Source organism: Mobula hypostoma, chromosome 2 (genome assembly GCF_963921235.1).
Source record: "Mobula hypostoma chromosome 2, sMobHyp1.1, whole genome shotgun sequence".
NCBI classification, from domain to species: Eukaryota; Metazoa; Chordata; class Chondrichthyes; order Myliobatiformes; family Myliobatidae; genus Mobula; species Mobula hypostoma.
The window spans coordinates 141,608,605-141,626,207 of NC_086098.1; the positions used below are offsets into that span (position 1 = coordinate 141,608,605).

Below are 17,603 nucleotides of genomic sequence, written 5' to 3' on the forward strand. Positions count from 1 at the left end.
CAATCAGTACGCACGCTTCTACACCCCAGTTTCAGTTGTACACTGATGAAATTAAGGAAGGAATAAAATTGATCATATCACTCAGCAATTTTAACTAATAATTTCAGTCTGTCTAAAGTGCTATTATCAAATTTTCATTGAAATAGCAATTGTTAATCTTTCAAACAATGTGGCTTAGGAAACTTAACTACCACTCTTTTTGAATGGAAACAGTGTAAGAAATGATTGCTGGTATAAGTGGTGTTAGTCCAGTGGATTTTGCTGTCATGTACAAATAAATGACTCTATATAGAATTTCAGTGGGTGAAAGAGACAGTCTTTCTAATCCTGAATGGTATCCTTATTTCTTTCTGCAGGTTGTGGAGCTTGTATCAAGTGCAATCGGAGACTTAGTTCAAGGTGTATATTACGAAAACTCTGGAATTGATGAGGTAATATTTTTAGTATTTCTTTTGCAAAGCCATGAACTATTTGAGGAATGCTGTGTATGGGTAGAATATTCAAACTAAATGTTCACATGTTATGTGAACAAAGAGTAAAAGACAGAAAATATATTAATTAAAAAGCAAAGGACTACTGATACTGGAAATCTAAAATAAAATAAATTGTTGGAAATACTCAGCAGATTAGGCAATGTTTGTAGAGATAGAAACAGTTAATTTTCCAGTCAATGACCTTTCATCAGAACAAGCATATTTTTAAATTGTAAAGATAGTGGAGAAGTGGAGAGAACAATAGGAATGAAAATCAGAAAATTATGCTGGAAATCTGAAAACTAAGCTAGAAATACTGGAAACATTCAACAGGTCAGGCAGCATCTGTGGAAGCAGAGAGTTAAATTTCAGGTCCACGATCTTTATATAATATTTTGATAAAGAAACCTAAAACCTTAACTCTGTTTCTCTTTCTATAGATGTTGCCTGGCCAACATTTCTGTTTTTATTTCAGAATAATAGGAATGTCTGAGGTAGGGAGAAATGGCAAAGAGATGCCTGTTTAGGGAAGGTGTTGAAGGTTTGTTGATTGCAGTTGATAGATCTGGAAGCAATGCAAATAGAAAGGGATGAGTGAAGACAAAAGAGAGAAAACTTGCTGAAATAGAAGGGAATGCTCAAAATAATCAGCAGAACAGGCACCATCTCTGAAGAGGGAAAACTGGAGCTGATGGTACAGGTTTATGACCTTTAATTAGAACTGTCCATCATTTTGATAGACCTAGCAATAAGATATTACTATGTGATCAGAGTAAAATCAATGTAAATGGTGGAAGTATATTTAGGGGTATAACATTTAAGAAGGTTCTTTTTGGAATATCACCCCTGTTATGCTTGTTGGGACAAAATATGGTGAGGAGAGTCAGTGCAATGTAAGCTGGAAAGATCATTATCATTTTTAGGTCAGTGCAGGTATATTAATTTGTGGGGAAAAGTTGCATTTTTAGGATGGCTGGTATGAGAAAAGATAATAACATACTGATACAGCTGGAAGTGTTGATCTGACAGTGGCCTTAGGAATGGTACATTTGCTCTCATCTACTATGCCTGACCTTGGAGCAATTATTAACAACACTGAAGGACAAAGATGGGCATGCAGCATCTTCTCATGCTGATGTTCTCCCCTTTCTCCTAGATGTAGTTGTTGAGCTTCAACTAATCATTCCCACTTTTGCTGTACTAAGCGCTGCCAGGGTGACAGGAATCTAACGAGATCGTTCTCATAATTCCTACATTTCTGTGTTTAACCACATGGTCTGTTGGATGAGTAGGGGAAGAGAGAAGAAATATTTGGAAAAAATGTGCATCCCGAGTATACAAACAAGAAGGATACATTTGCAATGAATAGTATCAACAGAAATCCTTGTTTTCCCACTGCATCTTTCACCTTGAATATCACAATCAAGGTTTTCTAGATCTATTTGAGTATCTGTGCTGTGTTGCCCCAAAATTACACCAAAATCTCCCGGCTTTTGAGCACTAGTGTGAAAATTTCTCCATACTTCCCATCTTTATAATGTCTGTAAGTAGGATAAGTAATTTTCCAATTAAATTCAGTTATGCCATAGCCCAGCTACATACTTAGGATCAAATGACCCAGATTTATGGGATGTCAGAATTCATGCAGCCAATTGCCAGAGAATGTTTTTATCTTATTAATTTGGTCTGTTTTCAAATCAGAGTAGGGGTGATGGAAATAAATAACTTGCTTATGCAGTGTATATTCCTTGACTTGTATTTCACATCATTGTGCCAATTGAGAATTTAGTTTATAATTTATGGATGACTCCAATAAATTATAATGTATGGAAAAACAAAAATAAAAGATAGAATCAGGCTGATGTAGTTATATTACAATGTATACAAGTTCATCGGAAAGCTGATCTTGCAGCCTTGGGTGTAGAGGTTTGTAATTTTTAATTTGGTTGTTATTAACCCATAAACTAATCAAAACTGAGAAGTCTAGCCACAGAGAAAGCAAAATATTGTATATGCATAATCAAATTAAATATTGCCTATGCCTTTGTGTTTCTCTGGACTTTTGCACTGGTCAATTCCCACATGGTTTCACCTGCCCATTGTTGACATACCTATCCACTTGGATTTCTTCTCTCTTGGTTTAACTTTCCTATCCCGTCCCCTACCAAGATCTATCTGCCCACCATCTGGTTTCGCCTCACCTACCAGCCTCTGTCTCAACCTTCCCCCATTCCCTCCCCAGCCTAACTCCATCTGCCTGCATCCTGCTTCTACCTATGCTCTGCCTAACATCTCTGTTTCACATCTATACATTGGCTATCTATAGTCCGCGCTGCCTGTCCTGATACAGGGTCTCAACCTGAATCACTTATTATTCCTTTGGCTCAATAGATGCTGCCTTAACCACTGAGTTCTTTCTTCAGCGTTTCACTCCAGATTCCAGCACCTCCAATCCCTTTGTCTGCAAAATATTTTGTACTGTATTTTAAAAGTGAGAACAATACTAATGGACTAATATATCAAGGAGCGTGTGCGTCAAAGGTGAAAAAAATAGTTGCAAAGCTTTGGTCAATCTTCAGAGTCCTTCATTCAGGTTAATGCCTCAGACCTTAGAAAAAGCACAGACTCACATGATAGGCTTAAGAGGTTAAACAATTTAGGGAACACACACAAAATGCTGGTGGAACGCAGCAGGCCAGGCAGCATCTATAGGAAGAGGTACAGTCGACGAAGGGTCTTGGCCCGAAACGTCGACTGTACCTCTTCCTATAGATGCTGCCTAGCCTGCTACGCTCCACCAGCATTTTGTGTGTGTTGTTTGAATTTCCAGCATCTGCAGATTTCCTCATGTTTGAGTAAACAACTTAGGGGTTGATTTTACCCTTTGATACAAGCTGTGAGGTAATTCAATCAATTAGGCTGCAACATCAGGAATCTTCACCAATAGATTACTTTGTTGCCCCACCACACCCAGTCTCTAGCCTTTATCTTAGCTGTGCCTGGGGTCTTTGGCTTGTATATTAATTTCTTCCAGGATCTTTGGCCTCCCTCTTAATCAATCCTCGTCTTATGCCTACATTGGAGCAATGAACTACAGTGGAAAAGGGAGTGTCATGCAAAAAATATTGGTTACCAAGATAAGTATAATATAATGGCTTGACAAGTCCTTGGAAAAAAAGGTGTTGATAGAGTTGAAGTTGTACTCACCTTCCCACAGATCTTGGCAAATTATCAAAGTTCAAAGTGACTTTATTATCAAAGTACATATATGTCACCACATACAACCCTGAGAGTCATTTTCTTGTGGCCATACTCAATAAACCCATAATAGAATCAATGAAAGACTACACCAACTTAGGCGTTCAGTGTGTAAAAGACAAACTGTAAATACAAAAAGAAAGAAGTAATAATAAATAAGCAAAAAATATCAAGAACATGAGATGAAGAGTCCTTGAAAGTAAGTCCATAGGTTGTGGGAACATTTCAAAGACTGGACAAGTAAAGTTGAACCCTTTGGTTCAAGGTGGTTGAGGGGTAATAACTGTACCCGAACCTAGTGGTGTGAGACCTGAGGCTCCTGTGCTTTCTTCCTGATGGCAGCAGCGAAAAGAGAGCATTATCCAGGTGGTGGGATCCCTGATGATGGATGCTGCTTGCCTGCGACAGTGTTTCATGTTGATGTGCTCAATGGTGGGGCAGGCTTTACCTGTGATGAACTATTGAACACAACAATTAAAACTAAATATGACATTTAAATCTTTGTGAGCAAACAGCCCATCATTTGTTCATTTGTTCTTCAAGACACTGAGTGAACCTGCATAATTCATGGTCTTGCATCCATCTGATTTGAAAGACGTTCAGTGCTGTACTTGCTGTTCAAATCTTCCCAAAAGACTTTGCTGAATTTCCAGTAGAAAGTGTTAGCCAGATTTAATGCTACATAGCTACTACCTAACCACCTGAATGTTTGCAGAATTAGTTCAATGATTCTGCTCCACCATTCCATCCTGGCTATTTTATTACCCTTCTCAACCCCCATTCTCCTGCCGCCTCCTCGTAACCTTTGACATCCTGACGGATCAAGAACCTATCAACCTCCGCTTTAAATATACTCAATAACTTGGCATCCGCAGCCATCTGTGGAAACAAATTCCACAGAATCACCAAGCTCTCATATAGAAATTCCTCCTATCTCAGTTCTAAATGGATGTCCGTCTATTCTGAGGCTGTGCCCTCTGGTCCTCGACTCTCCCACTGTAGGAGACATCCTCTCCACATCAACTCTATATAGGCCTGTTAATATTCTATAGGTTTCAATGAGATTACCCCTAACCCCCTCCCCCACCCATTCTTCTAAACTCTAGCAAGTACCGGAGTAGAGTTATCGAATACTCTGCATAGATGAACCCTTGTACTCCTGGAATCATTCTCATGAACGTCCTCTGGATCCTCTCTGATGCCAGTGCATCTTTTCTTAGATAAGGGACCCAAAACTGCTCACAATACTCCAAGTGTGGTTTGACCAATGTCTTATTACATCTTTCATTTATATTCTAGCCCACTCAAAAGGAATGCTAACATTGCATTTGCCTTCTTTACCATCGAACACAACCTGCAAGTTAACCTTTCGGGAATCCTACACAATGACTCCAAAGTCCTTTTGCACCTCTGAGTTTTGAATTTTCTCCCTGATTGGAAAATAGTTTATGGCTTTATTTGGGCTACCAAAGTGCCTGGCCATGCAGTTTCCTGCACTATAGTACATCTGCCACTTCTTTGTCCATTCTTCCAATCTATCCAAGTCCTTCTGTTGACTGCCTGCTTTCTCAGCAGTGCCTTGCCCCTCTACCACTATTCATATCATCTACAAATCTGGCCACAAGCTATCAATTCTATCATCCAAATCATTGGCATATAATGCAAAAAGATCAAGTCCCTATACCGACCCTTACGGAACACCACTAGTCACTGTAAGCCAACCAGAAAAGGCCATTGTATTCCTACTCTTTACTTCCTGTCAATCAGCCAATCTTCCGTCCATGATGGTATCTTTCCTGCAATACCAAGGGCTCTTCTCTTGTTAAGCAGCCTCATGTGCTCACGTCAAAGGCGTTCTGAAAATTCAAGTACACAACATCCACTGACTCTCCTTTATCTATCCTGCCTATTATTTCCTCAAAGAATCTCAATAGATGTGTCTGGCTAGATTTTCCCTTAAGGAAACCATGCTGACTTCGGCCAATTTTATCAGGTGCCTCCAAGTAACCTGAAACTTCATCCTTAATAACGGACTCCAACAACTTCCCAACCATTGAAGTTAGGATAACTAGCCTATAATTTCCTTTCTCCTGTCTCCCTGCCTTCCTAAAGACTGAAGTGCCATTTAAATTTTACAGTCCTCCAGAACAATTCCAGAATCTAGTGATTCTTCAAAGACCATTACTAATGACTCTGCAATCTCTTCAGCTACCTCTATCAGAACCCTGGGGTGAAATCCATCTGGTCCAGGTGACCTATCTGTAATGCCTTCAGAACATTTTAGTTTCCTAAGCACCTTCTCCTTAATAGCAACTGTATTCACTTCTGCCCCCAAACACACTCAAATTTCTGGCATTCTGCTAATGTCTTCCACAGTGAAGACTGACACAAAATACTTATTGTTCAACTGCCATTTATTTGTACTTCATTACTACCTCTCCTGCATCATTTTCCAGCAGTCCAATATCCACTTTATCTTTTAATCTTTATATATCTTAAAATCATTTTGGTATCCTCTTGTAGATTATTGGCTAGCTTACTTTCATATTACATCTTTTCTCTCTATGGCTTTTTAGTTACCTTCTGTTGGTTTTTAAAAGCTTCCCAATAATATTTGCTATATTATATGCCCTCTCTTTTCCTTTTATGCTATCTTCGATTTCCTTGTCAGTCATAGTTGCCTCATCCTCACTTTAGAATACGTCTTCATCTTTGTGATGCATCTATCCTGCGCCTTCCAAATTACCCTCAGAAACTTCAGCCATTGCTAATCTGCCATCATCCCTGCTCGTGTCCCCTTCCAATCAACTTGGGCCAGTTCATTTTATCTTCTCCTTCTCAAACTGCAGTGTAAATTCTATCATGATATGATTGCTGCTTCTTAAAGCCTCCTTTATCTTTAGCTCCCTAATCAAATCCAGTTCATTTCATACACCCAATCCAGAATTACTTTTCCTCTCGAGGGCTCAAACACAAGCTATCTTAAAGAAGATCTGCAAATTCTTTCTCTTGTGATTCAGTACCAATGTGATTTTCCCAGTCTACCTGCATATTGAAATCTTCCATGACTATTGTAGCAATGTCCTTCTTCCATGACTTTTCTGTTCCCCATTGTAATATATTTCCCACATCCTGGCTACTATTCAGAGGCCCTTATATAACTCCCATCAGAGTCTTTTTACCCCTGCAGTTTCTTAACTCTACTCACAAGGATTCTACATCTTCCGATCCTATGTCATCTCTTTCTAAGGATATGAATTCATTTTTTACCAACAGAGACCCCTCACCCCCTCTGCCTGTATCATTGAACGTTCAGCTCCCAACTATGATCTTTCAGCCACAACTCAGTGATGCCCACAACTTCATACCTGCCAATCTAAGACTGTACTGCAAGGTCATCTGCTTTACTCTGTATACCGTGTGCATTCAAAATAACACCTTCAGTCCTGTGTTCATCACCTTTTTTGATTTTGTCTCCATGTTGCACCAACTCATCCAACTGACTGCTCTTTTGCCTCATCACCTGCCGGTCCTTCCTCGGTCTCAGTACACACCGCATCTACTTGCATACTGACTGCCCCATCGTTATTTTGATTCTGCATAGAAGTAAAGGTTGAACTTGCTTTCATCAATGCTTTTATGAAAATTGATCTGTCCATTTGCAAGTGAATCGCTGGCAATCATACTTATGCTAATTTCTTAGATGAAAGTAACTGGCCCATCTGAAAGGAATTTCCTTACCTTGTTAGGCTGAGAAGGTGATTACTTAGATTGCAAATGAACCCTAATGTGGTCCCACTGCTAAAAACTTTTCAAACTGATGCTGGGGTTTGGATCTATTGTTCATTCCAGGCCACTTGTTCTATTATATGGTGATGTGCTGCAAGCTCTCTCTGAAAGGTCTTCCAGTGAGTAGCAGTTAATTGCTGCCGCAACAACTTGTAAGATTTTTTAAGTCCTTCAATACCTATCCACTGAGAAGAGTAGTAAAGGAGTAGTAATTAAGCTGGCCAGTAGTGAAGTGGCATCCGCATCAGACTTCAAGGCAAGTGGTTCGGGGTTTAAATCCGGCTGGCTCCTTGCACGCTTTCCATCTGTGCTGCGTTGAGCGTCAAGTTAGCAACTCGGCCTCATAAAAACAGACAAAAAAAAGCTAAAGAAATGGCGAGGTTGCTGCCCAATGCGCTGCAGGGCGTGGAAATGAACAACAATTACAGATGTTGTATAATTTCCTATATATGAATCAATTCAATCAGCATTAATTGAAGCCTTTACCATGTGGACGCTACCAGAGAATGTAGATCTGTATGTAGGCTTTCTCTTTCGTATTGAAATAGTGCAGAAATTAGACTATTGGTCAACATTGAAAACAATGCTTGGGAAAATCATCATTGAATATAATCCTTCACATGGAGGATTTATGTGCTTGCACTTTAACTTGTAATAGTTAGCTTTAATATCATGTCACTAATGCTAGGCCCAGGCCACTAAATGCAAATTTTGCTCCAGAATATACAGCTGTAATTGTAGGATCATGTTCAGCATTCTGAAAGTGATGATTGATGTATTCCCTCTTAGGAGATCCTAACTGAAGACATACCGATAACTAACTGGGAAAAACAAGTTTTTCTATCCCATGGAGCTTTGCTGGCAAAGTGTTGTCAAGGAGCAATGCAGCTCGCAAAGCATGACACTGAAATTCAAGAGATGGCATTTCAGTATGGCAAGCACATGTCTTTAGCCCACAAGGTAAGCAGCTTTTTACTGTGTAAAGTAACTGAATTAGTCAATTCTATTCACAAATATAGGAAATTCACGGCTACAACAGTCTCAAATGTGTATCATAGTTGAAGGTCTGGATGTCTAATTGTTTTAAGTGTAGATCTGATTTATTTTAATAATGTCTTAAGTCTGATCTATAAATGCATTGCCGCTGCTGTTTAAATTTCCACAAATGTTCAACTCTCCCAATAGAAAGCTAGGCAGCCAATAGTACTTGGAGAGGGAATTGTATTCAAAAGATTAGTTAAAGTGCAAGGTTGACAGTAAAAGCAGAAGTAGATAAAATCTCTCTCTGTGTATCTATGACAGTTAATTGTTTTTAACATTCCTTTTCCCACACACCACTCCACCCTTCCTTGCCCCTGAGAATGAAGAAGCACGTGGTCATTTTAATTCACTATTCCTCTCCTTCTGTACAAAAAATAACCTCCTATTATTGGAGATCTAACTCTCAGATTAAAAAAAACAAAATAACCAGTTAATTTTATTTTGAATACAATTACTTTTGTGGGGTTATTATTGTTTGTGCAATCATCATAAATATTTAGTTTAACTTAAAATGACTAGGTATTTTTATATTGCTTTTCGTACCCCCTTCAATGCAGTTTGTGTTCATGCAGTGTTTTTGAAGTGTTGTACAGTATCTGTTGTAACATGGAAAGTGTCTGAACTAGTAGATTTTTCTGATGTTTGCACTGATATTGGTCCCAGGTTGACCCAATCAGGAGTAGGATTGCAACAGTCCTGTATTTCCTACTCCCTTCCTGTATTTTTCCTATCCTGTTTTTGAGAAATTTGATTCTGGCTAGGCAGAATTTAGTCTCCAAAGAAGTAAGAGTTCTTGACAGATGATATGGTGAATTAACTTTGAGTCTCATTGCAGAGAAACCAGGAATCAAAGCTAATAAAACTAATCTAAAATAATGAGTAAAACTGCATGAAGCAGATTGTGTTCAAAATTTGGGGCTTGCCACCGATATTTTGCCATATTGCCATTTTGGTCTTGTGTATTGTAACTGAAGAGCTTAATGATAAAGGTTAGTTCAGTTTATTTGTTATTCTGTTGCTCTGTCGCAACTGCAGGATAATTTTGCTGTAATTTAAGATAGCTGACTTTGGCATTTGCTTTTCAGTGTCAGTCTCTTACTTATAAGCAGCTTTTGAGGGAGCTGTGCCAAATGATGAGTCTTCAGGCAATCTCTCCTATTACCTGAATTTTTTCATTAATTTTATCTGTATCGACAAATACTGGCTAAACTTCCTTAATTAATACAAAAAAACGGTTGATTTCCAATACCCTCTTTGCTTTTCTGTTTGCCTTGTGATGTCAGATTAACAATTCATTTCATCCCATTATTTTCAATGTAATTTATTTCAGCACATCTATTATATTCTTATACAACAACTCATGTTGTAATAGCTTCGCTTTTATTTATTTTGCAGTCTTTCTACTTGCCAAATGTTTCAAGGTAAACTAGAAATCAGGTTAAAGAATGAGAAATGTCCACTCTTTTCATTAACTGTATTGATGAACAAACCATTCCCATAATTACATAACTTCTTTTGTGATCTGTGTATTTACTGTCATAAATCTGCACAGCATATATGTGCACGCTCTGGGCCATAGCACCATATGAACTTGTGTTTCTCCCGTTATTGATACAACTTATTCCAATGTTTATATAAACGGGAATTCTATTTGTGTCTCCCTCAAAGGTTTTCAGGCAAGTTGCACAGAGTTTAAGAACAGTTTGCTGTTAATGCTGAGTAGCAGCTGAAAAGATGTGCACTGACTCCAGCAACACTTTTTCCAGACAGACTTTCTAAATGGTACTTGTGATTAAACACAATTCCTATCATTAGATAGGAATAGCACAGAAAATAGTGTTATTGTTTGTAATGCTTTAGTAGAAAAGCTCTATTTTTAAAACTTTCTGTTGACCATTGATTTAGATAATTGGGGTAAGAAGCAAGCAGTTAAACCAAGTCTAATACTGTTAACGTAATTAATTAACAACTGGCCACACAAATGCAATTTCCTTGTTTTGTTACATTTAGAAGAAAGATCATCTTGATTGTCAGCAAAATTAATTTGAGTCCTAACCATGCAACATTTAATTAACTGTATATTTCTTAATGCTGAGCTGACTGCAAACCATTGGAGAACTTTCAAATTAATATTGGTGATGTCAGGAACCACACAAGCTGATTCATTAAAATTTTTAATTGGATAACCAGTGATGGTCTAACATTAGAATGTTTGCTTTTACTAGAGGTATTAAGGAGGATCAGCAATGAGTAAACAATAGAATGGCTGTTCAGGGAAACATTGGTTATTTTCTTTAAGAACTCATTATGCCTTACTACTAATAATTGAATGGCTTTATTAACGGAACGTTGAGCAAAAGGTTTATCTTATTAATCTCTCTGAAAATATATCTTATTTTTTGTTGCTTGTTAGCTAGAGATAATTGGCTTGAAAGAAATGGAACAAATCAACTAGTGATAGTTCATTCATGGTTTTTGTTGTTAAGAAAGAATATTTATTTTTAACAATGTCACTGGCCTTTGTCTTAGCCATTTTAAGGTGGTGTTCCCATCCAGAACAATAGTTTTTAAAAATTGTTCTTCCTCTTTGCTTCCCTTACTGATTTCTCATCTACCTAAAGACACTGAATGCAAGTTTGAGAAATTGGAAAGACTTTGCCCAAAATTCCACTCTGGTATAATTCCCTCTCCCACCTTAGTATTATTATTGACATACTATGCGGAATAGGCCATTCTGGCTCTTTCAGCCATGCTGCCCAGAACTCCCTCAATTTAATCCTAGCCTAACCCTGAGACAATTTACAATGACCAATTAATCTACCAACCAGTATGCCTTTTGAGCACGAGAGAAATGTGGAGCACCCGGAGGAAACTTACGTGGCCATGGAGAGAAAACGTACAAATACTTTACAGGCATCAGCGGGAATTGAACCCAGGTCTCTGTTACGGTGAAGTGTTGCGATAATCACTACAATACCATGCCACTCTCATCTACTTACCTGCCCGTCACCTCTCTCACGTGCTCCTCCCCTTCCCTTTCTTCCATGGTCTTCTACCCTCTCCTATCAGATTCCCCCTTCTCCAGCCCTGTATCTCTATCACCAAGCAACTTCTCAGCTATCTACTTCACTCCTTCCCCCTCTCCCGGTTTTACCTATCACCTACTACCTTGTACTTCTTCCTCCCCTTCCCCACCTTTTTACTCTGACTTCTCATCTTTATTTCCAGTCCCGATGAAGAATCTCAGTCCGAAACATCAACTGTATACTCTTTTCCACAGATATTGCCTGGTCTGCTGAGTTCCTCCAGCATTTTATGTGTGTTGCTTTGATTTCCAGCCTCTCTTGCCTGTGTATTCAGTGTCATTCTTCGATCATTAAAAAATGTTACTCCGTTTCTTAAGCAAGCAAGTAAATGAGGTGCAACTTTGTTGAAAAACAATGAAATTACAAATATTTCAAATTAAGTGGATTTAGAATTTCAATGCATTAGATTGTTTTGCACATTTTTTCATATCATTCCTTTAAGGATTGTAGAACTTTTCTAGGCTATCAGTGAGCATTCCTTAATATAATCATTTATTAGTAGTGAAAGCTGTGATCCTGGATTTTAATCACCTGCAGCAGCAGGAAGTAACAGATAATTTACCAGACTGTTTGAGTGCATTATTGAACCTGCTGCCTTTCAGAAAGCCATGGTACTCATCTTGTAACCGAAGTTCTCACAAAAGTAAATGTTGGAGACTATTAGATAAGAAAGATGGACATTTCAGCATCCTTTTTTTTTGAGGCACCTGAATTTATTTTAAAATGCTCCAAAGCCAGCAAACAGTTAGAAATTTTAAATTAGGAGACACCAGGTGTGTGTTCCAAAATATCAGCAGAGGTTAGGGAAACCAAAGTCATTATTGTTTTGCTGTACATGGGCATGTCTTTTTCAGATGGAGGTAGACTAGCATATTCAGGAGTGATGTTGTCTTGTTGTGAGATTGACTCAAGGAGGTAGTCCATAAGACCTTAATACACAGGAGCAGAATTAGGCCATTTGGCCCAGCAGATCTGCACCACCATTTTATCAAGGCTGATCAGATTCCCCCTCAGCCCCAACCTGCTGCCATTTCTGCGTAACTCTTCGTGCCCTGACTTATCAAGAATCTTGTCAGCTCCTGCCTTAAATACACCTAATGGCCACAGCCACCTGTGGCAACAAATTTCATAGATCCATCACCCTCTGGCTAAAGGAATTCCTCCTTATTTTGGGCAGCATGGTAGCGTAGTGGTTAGCACAACACTTCAGAGTTCAGGCAACCTGGGTTCAATTCCTACAGCTGCCTGTCAGGAGTCTGTACGTTCTTCCTGAACTGTGGCTGTGGCCTGCAGGTATCACCGTGTGAACCCACTTCACAGTTCTGAATGCTCCTTGCTTACTTTTACTGTTTGTATGTTTTTTCTTCTTTTTTCTCTGCACGTTGAATGTTTCATGGTCTTTTTTTTTAATGGGTTCTATTGGGTTTCTTTGCTTTGTAGCTACCTGTAAGAAGATGAATCTCAAGGTTGTATAAAGTATACATACTTTGATAATAAATGTACTTTGACTTTGACTGTGAGGGTTTCCTTTGGGTGCTCTGGTTTCTTCCCACAGTCCAAAGACATACCGGTTTGTTGCTTAATTGGTCATTGTAAATTATCCTGTGGGTAGGCCAGGATTAAATCAGGATATTGTTGGGTGGCACAGTTCGAAGGGCCAGAAGGGCACTGTATCTCAATAAATAAAGTGTTCAATCAGATTCCCCCTCATTCTTCTAAATTCTAGCAAGTACAGGCCCAGAGCCATCAAGCACACCTCGTAAGATAAGTCTTTCAATCCTGGAATCATTTTTGTGAACCTGCTGTGCACCCTGTCCAATGTCAGCAAGTCCTTTCTTTGATAAAGGGCCCAAAATCTACTCTCAATACTCCAATTAAGGCTTCACCAGTGCCTTATAACGACTCAGAATTGCATCCTTGTTTTTATATTCTAGTCCCCTTGAATTAAATGATATCATTGCCTTTGCCTTTCCCACCCACCACTGCCTCAACCTGCAAGTTAACCTTTTAGGAAATCCTGCATGAGGCCTCTTTGCACATCAGATCTTAGAATTTTCTGTCCGTTTAGAAAATATTGTACACTTTTGTTCTTGCTACCAAAGTGCATGACCATGCACTTCCCACATGGTATTCCATGTGCTCCTTCAATATCTTCCAAACTACTGAGGTCAGGCTAACTGACCTGTAATTTCCTTTCTTCTGCCTCCCTCCTTTCTTGAAGAGTGGAGCGACATTTGTAATTTTCCAGTCCTCTGTAACCACGCCAGAATTTAGTGATTCTTAAAAGACTATTACTAATGCCTCCACAATCTCTTCAGCTACCTCTTTCAGAACCATGGGGTATAGTCCATCTGGTCCAGGTGACTTGTCTACCTTAAGACCTTCTCCCTATTAACAGCAACTGCATCACTTCTGCCCCCTGACACTCTCAAATATCTGGCAAATTGCTAGTGTCTTGCACAGTGAAGACTGACATAAAATATAGTTCATCTGCCATTTCCTTGTCCCTCAATTACTACCTCTCCTGCACCATTTTCCAGTGGTCCGCTATCCACTCTCATCTCTCATTTACTCTTTTTATATCTGCAAAAAACTGATATCTTTGATATTTTTGGCTCGCTTACCTTCATATTTCATCCTTTCCCTCCTTACGCTTTTATTAGTTGTCCTGCGTTAGTTTTTAAAAGCTTCCCATTCCTCTAGCTTCCTACTAATCTTTGCTCTTTTTTGTCTTTTTTGCTTTTATGGTGGTTTTGACTTCCCTTGTCAGCCATGGCTGTGTCGTCCTTCCTTTAGAATACTACTTCTTTGGGATGTATGTATTCTGTTGCCTTCTGAATTGCTCCAAGAAACTGCAGCCATTGCTGCTCTGCCATCATTCCTGCTAGTGACCCCTTCCAATCAACTTTGGCCAGCTCCCCCCCATGCCTCTGTATTTCTCTTTATTCAACTGTAATACTGATACATCTGATTTTGACTTCCCTCTCTTAAACTGCAGGGTGAACTCTATCACGTTATGATCACTGCCTTTGAACGGTTTCTGTACTTTACGCTTCCTAATTAAATCCAGTTCATTACACAACACCCAATCCAAAATAGCTGATCCCCTAGCGGGCTCAACCACAAGCTGCTCTAAAAAGCCATGTCGTAGGCATTCTAATTATCATTTCTGATACAAAATCAGCACCAACCTGATTTTCCCACAGTAATGTTGCCCTTTTGACATGCATTTTCTCTCTTCCATTGTAATTTGTAGCCCACATCCAGGTTGCTGTTCAGAAACCTGTATATAACTTAGGGCCTTTTTACCCTTGCATTTCCTTAACTCTATGTACAATGATTCTACACCTTACTATGTCACCTCCTTTTAAGGATTTGATTTCATTTTTTACCAGCAGAGCTATGCATCCCTTCTGCTCTGTGCCTGTCCTTGTGATATAATATGTATCCTTGAATGTTAAGCTCCTATGATCTTCTTTCAGCCACGATTCAATGATGCCCACAACATCATATCTGCCAATATCTAACTGTGCAACAAGATCTTACCTTATTCTGATAACTGCATGCATTCAAATCTAACACTTTCAGTCCTGTATTCATCACCCTTTTTGACTTTGTCCCCGTTACACTGCAACTGATCCCACTGACTACAATGTTGCCCTATCATCTGCTTGTCCATCCTCACAGTCTCACTGCACACTGCTTCTGTTGGCATACCAACTGCCTCACCCTCAGCCCCACACTCAGTTTCCCATCCCCCTGCCAAGTTAGTTTAAACTCTGCCCAACAGTTCGAGCAAACTTTTCTGCAAGGATATTGGTTCCCCTTTGAGTTCAGATGTAACCCATCCTTTTTGTACAGATCATACCTTTCCCGGAAGAGATCCCAATGATCCAAAAATCTGAAACCCTGCTCTCAGCCACACATTAATCTGTCAGATCATCCTATTCTTACCCTCACTGGCATGTGGAACAGGCAGCAATCCAGAGATTACTACCCTGGAAATAATCTGCTTTTCAGCTTTCTACATAGTTTCCTAAATTCACTTTTCAGGACTTCCTCCCTTTTCCTGCCTATATGATTGGTGCAAATATGTATCAAGACTTCTCACCCTCCATCTTTAGAATGCTGCGGTCCAGGTCCGAGATGTCCCTGACTCTGGCACCTGGAAGGCAACATGCCATTTGGGTGTCTCTATCATGTCCACAGAATCTTGTGTCTACTTTTCTAACCATGAAATCCCTATCACTATTGCAGTCCTCTTCTCCCCATTTCCCTTCTGAGCTGCAGCGCCAGAGACCCAGTTTGTACCTGAGGTGCAGTATGATGCATGAAAACTCTGTCATTTGGGATTTAGGTTAAATTTTCTTTATGATTTATTAGATGGCTCTGTGTTCTGACAGATTTAACTTCTAAAGGTTGAGAAATGGTCATTGCAACCGTATGCTGCAGGCAGTAATTTTGCAGGAATGTGACACATTTGGTGATTAAAAATAATTATCAAAATTATGCTACTGGAATGGCTCTGGGCTTATTTAAAATGAAGAAAAATACAGTCAACGCTCTGGCACTGCAATACAGTTGATCAGTTTGATTCTATAGTTAGGTGGGTCTGAAAATTTCTGATCTCATTATGTAGACTCATCAATATTTGACACTGCATTCACTTGCACAAAGAATAGTTGTATGGGCTTTTAGCAGGTCTCTCATAGTTTATTCTTTGGTTATAAGTTAAGGATGGATTTGGGTGGTGGGGCGAAGATGCATTTCTACCAAGGAGATGTAAGGCGCCCCTTCCCTCTGATAGGCTGCTAGTTTGAATAAATCATCGCTGCATTTTAGTGTTTTGCACTGTTATGATAGTGCCTTTTAATCTTTTATAGTGCTTGTTCCTTTTCATCCTGCTTCTTTGTTGTGCCATACTTGCTCACGGATTTTTGCAAATTAATAAGGCAAGCTGAATTGCTTCACCAAGTCCTCAATTTAGTCGTGAGGTTGAAATTTTGGCTCATTTTATTATATTCCTCATTAATAAATGTAATCTTTATTTCCTATTGCTATTCATTTTTCAGTAATAATATTTTGCAGATTAATTCAGACCTTCAGCCGTTTATTGAGGAAACCTTCTGTGATACTGTGCCTTTTAGCCTGAACTCTGCTCCCGTAATATTACATCAGGAGACCTCAGGTCGGGACACGTGGATGAATCAACTCAAGCAGGTAGGTTTTGCAGGGTATTTACAGGTTACGTCATTGGTTTGTAACAGAACATCATTATGAACAATTACAACCTATGGAGTATCAGACAGGGGTTTGAAGTCCTGTTGATGCTTGATATTCTGGTTAAGAATAGAACAGAAAATGCTGTTAGCACTCAGTAAGCATCTGAGAGAAATAGTGTTAACTACTCAAGTGAATAATCTTGTATCAGAACTCCTGAAATACAAGTTGAAGACTGATTATTCAATGTTACAATAATCAAGCTTCCTTATTATTTTATATAGATATCAGTTCTTTTCAATTAAGTTTACCTTACCCTTTTGAGTTCTTTTCTTTCCATTACCTGTACGATAACATGAGCGACTGATGCTTAGCCAGAGTAGCCATTCTTCACAAGATGAATTGGACAGTGAAAGGTGATGGACTGTTCAGCTCTGAGCTATTAAGGTTGACTTCAAACTTGCACAGTGTAAAGTAAGCCATTGTATAGTAGTTAAAAAGCTACCTGAATTTTATTCATGTTATCCAATTATAGAGTCAATTACTGAATAGTAAAAAGAAGAAAGGAAAATATTTGATTCTGTGCTGATTCAGATATGAGCAGAGTATTTTAGTTGGGTGAATAGCCAGTGAACAGAGTTATAAAATAATTATCAAAAGAACCAGATGCTGATGAAGAGAAATATAATTAGGCAGTATGCTGTGATCTGGAAGGGTCTGCTTTTAGATAGTTAAA

The 17,603-nt window shown here is 38.9% G+C and overlaps 1 protein-coding gene across 2 annotated transcripts in view; it reads left to right on the forward strand.

Moving 5' to 3' along the window:
• pdss2 (prenyl (decaprenyl) diphosphate synthase, subunit 2) overlaps positions 1 to 17,603 on the forward strand; it is a 233,194-nt gene that overhangs the window by 186,727 nt on the left and 28,864 nt on the right. For both annotated transcript variants that reach the window (XR_010017040.1, XM_063040818.1), the window contains exons 5-7: positions 357 to 431; positions 8,310 to 8,480; positions 16,736 to 16,867. Coding sequence is in view for 1 of the 2 variants with exons in the window: in XM_063040818.1 (XP_062896888.1) it covers positions 357 to 431; positions 8,310 to 8,480; positions 16,736 to 16,867 (378 nt within the window). In the remaining variant the exon portion in view is untranslated. The remainder of the gene's footprint in view (positions 1 to 356; positions 432 to 8,309; positions 8,481 to 16,735; positions 16,868 to 17,603) is intronic.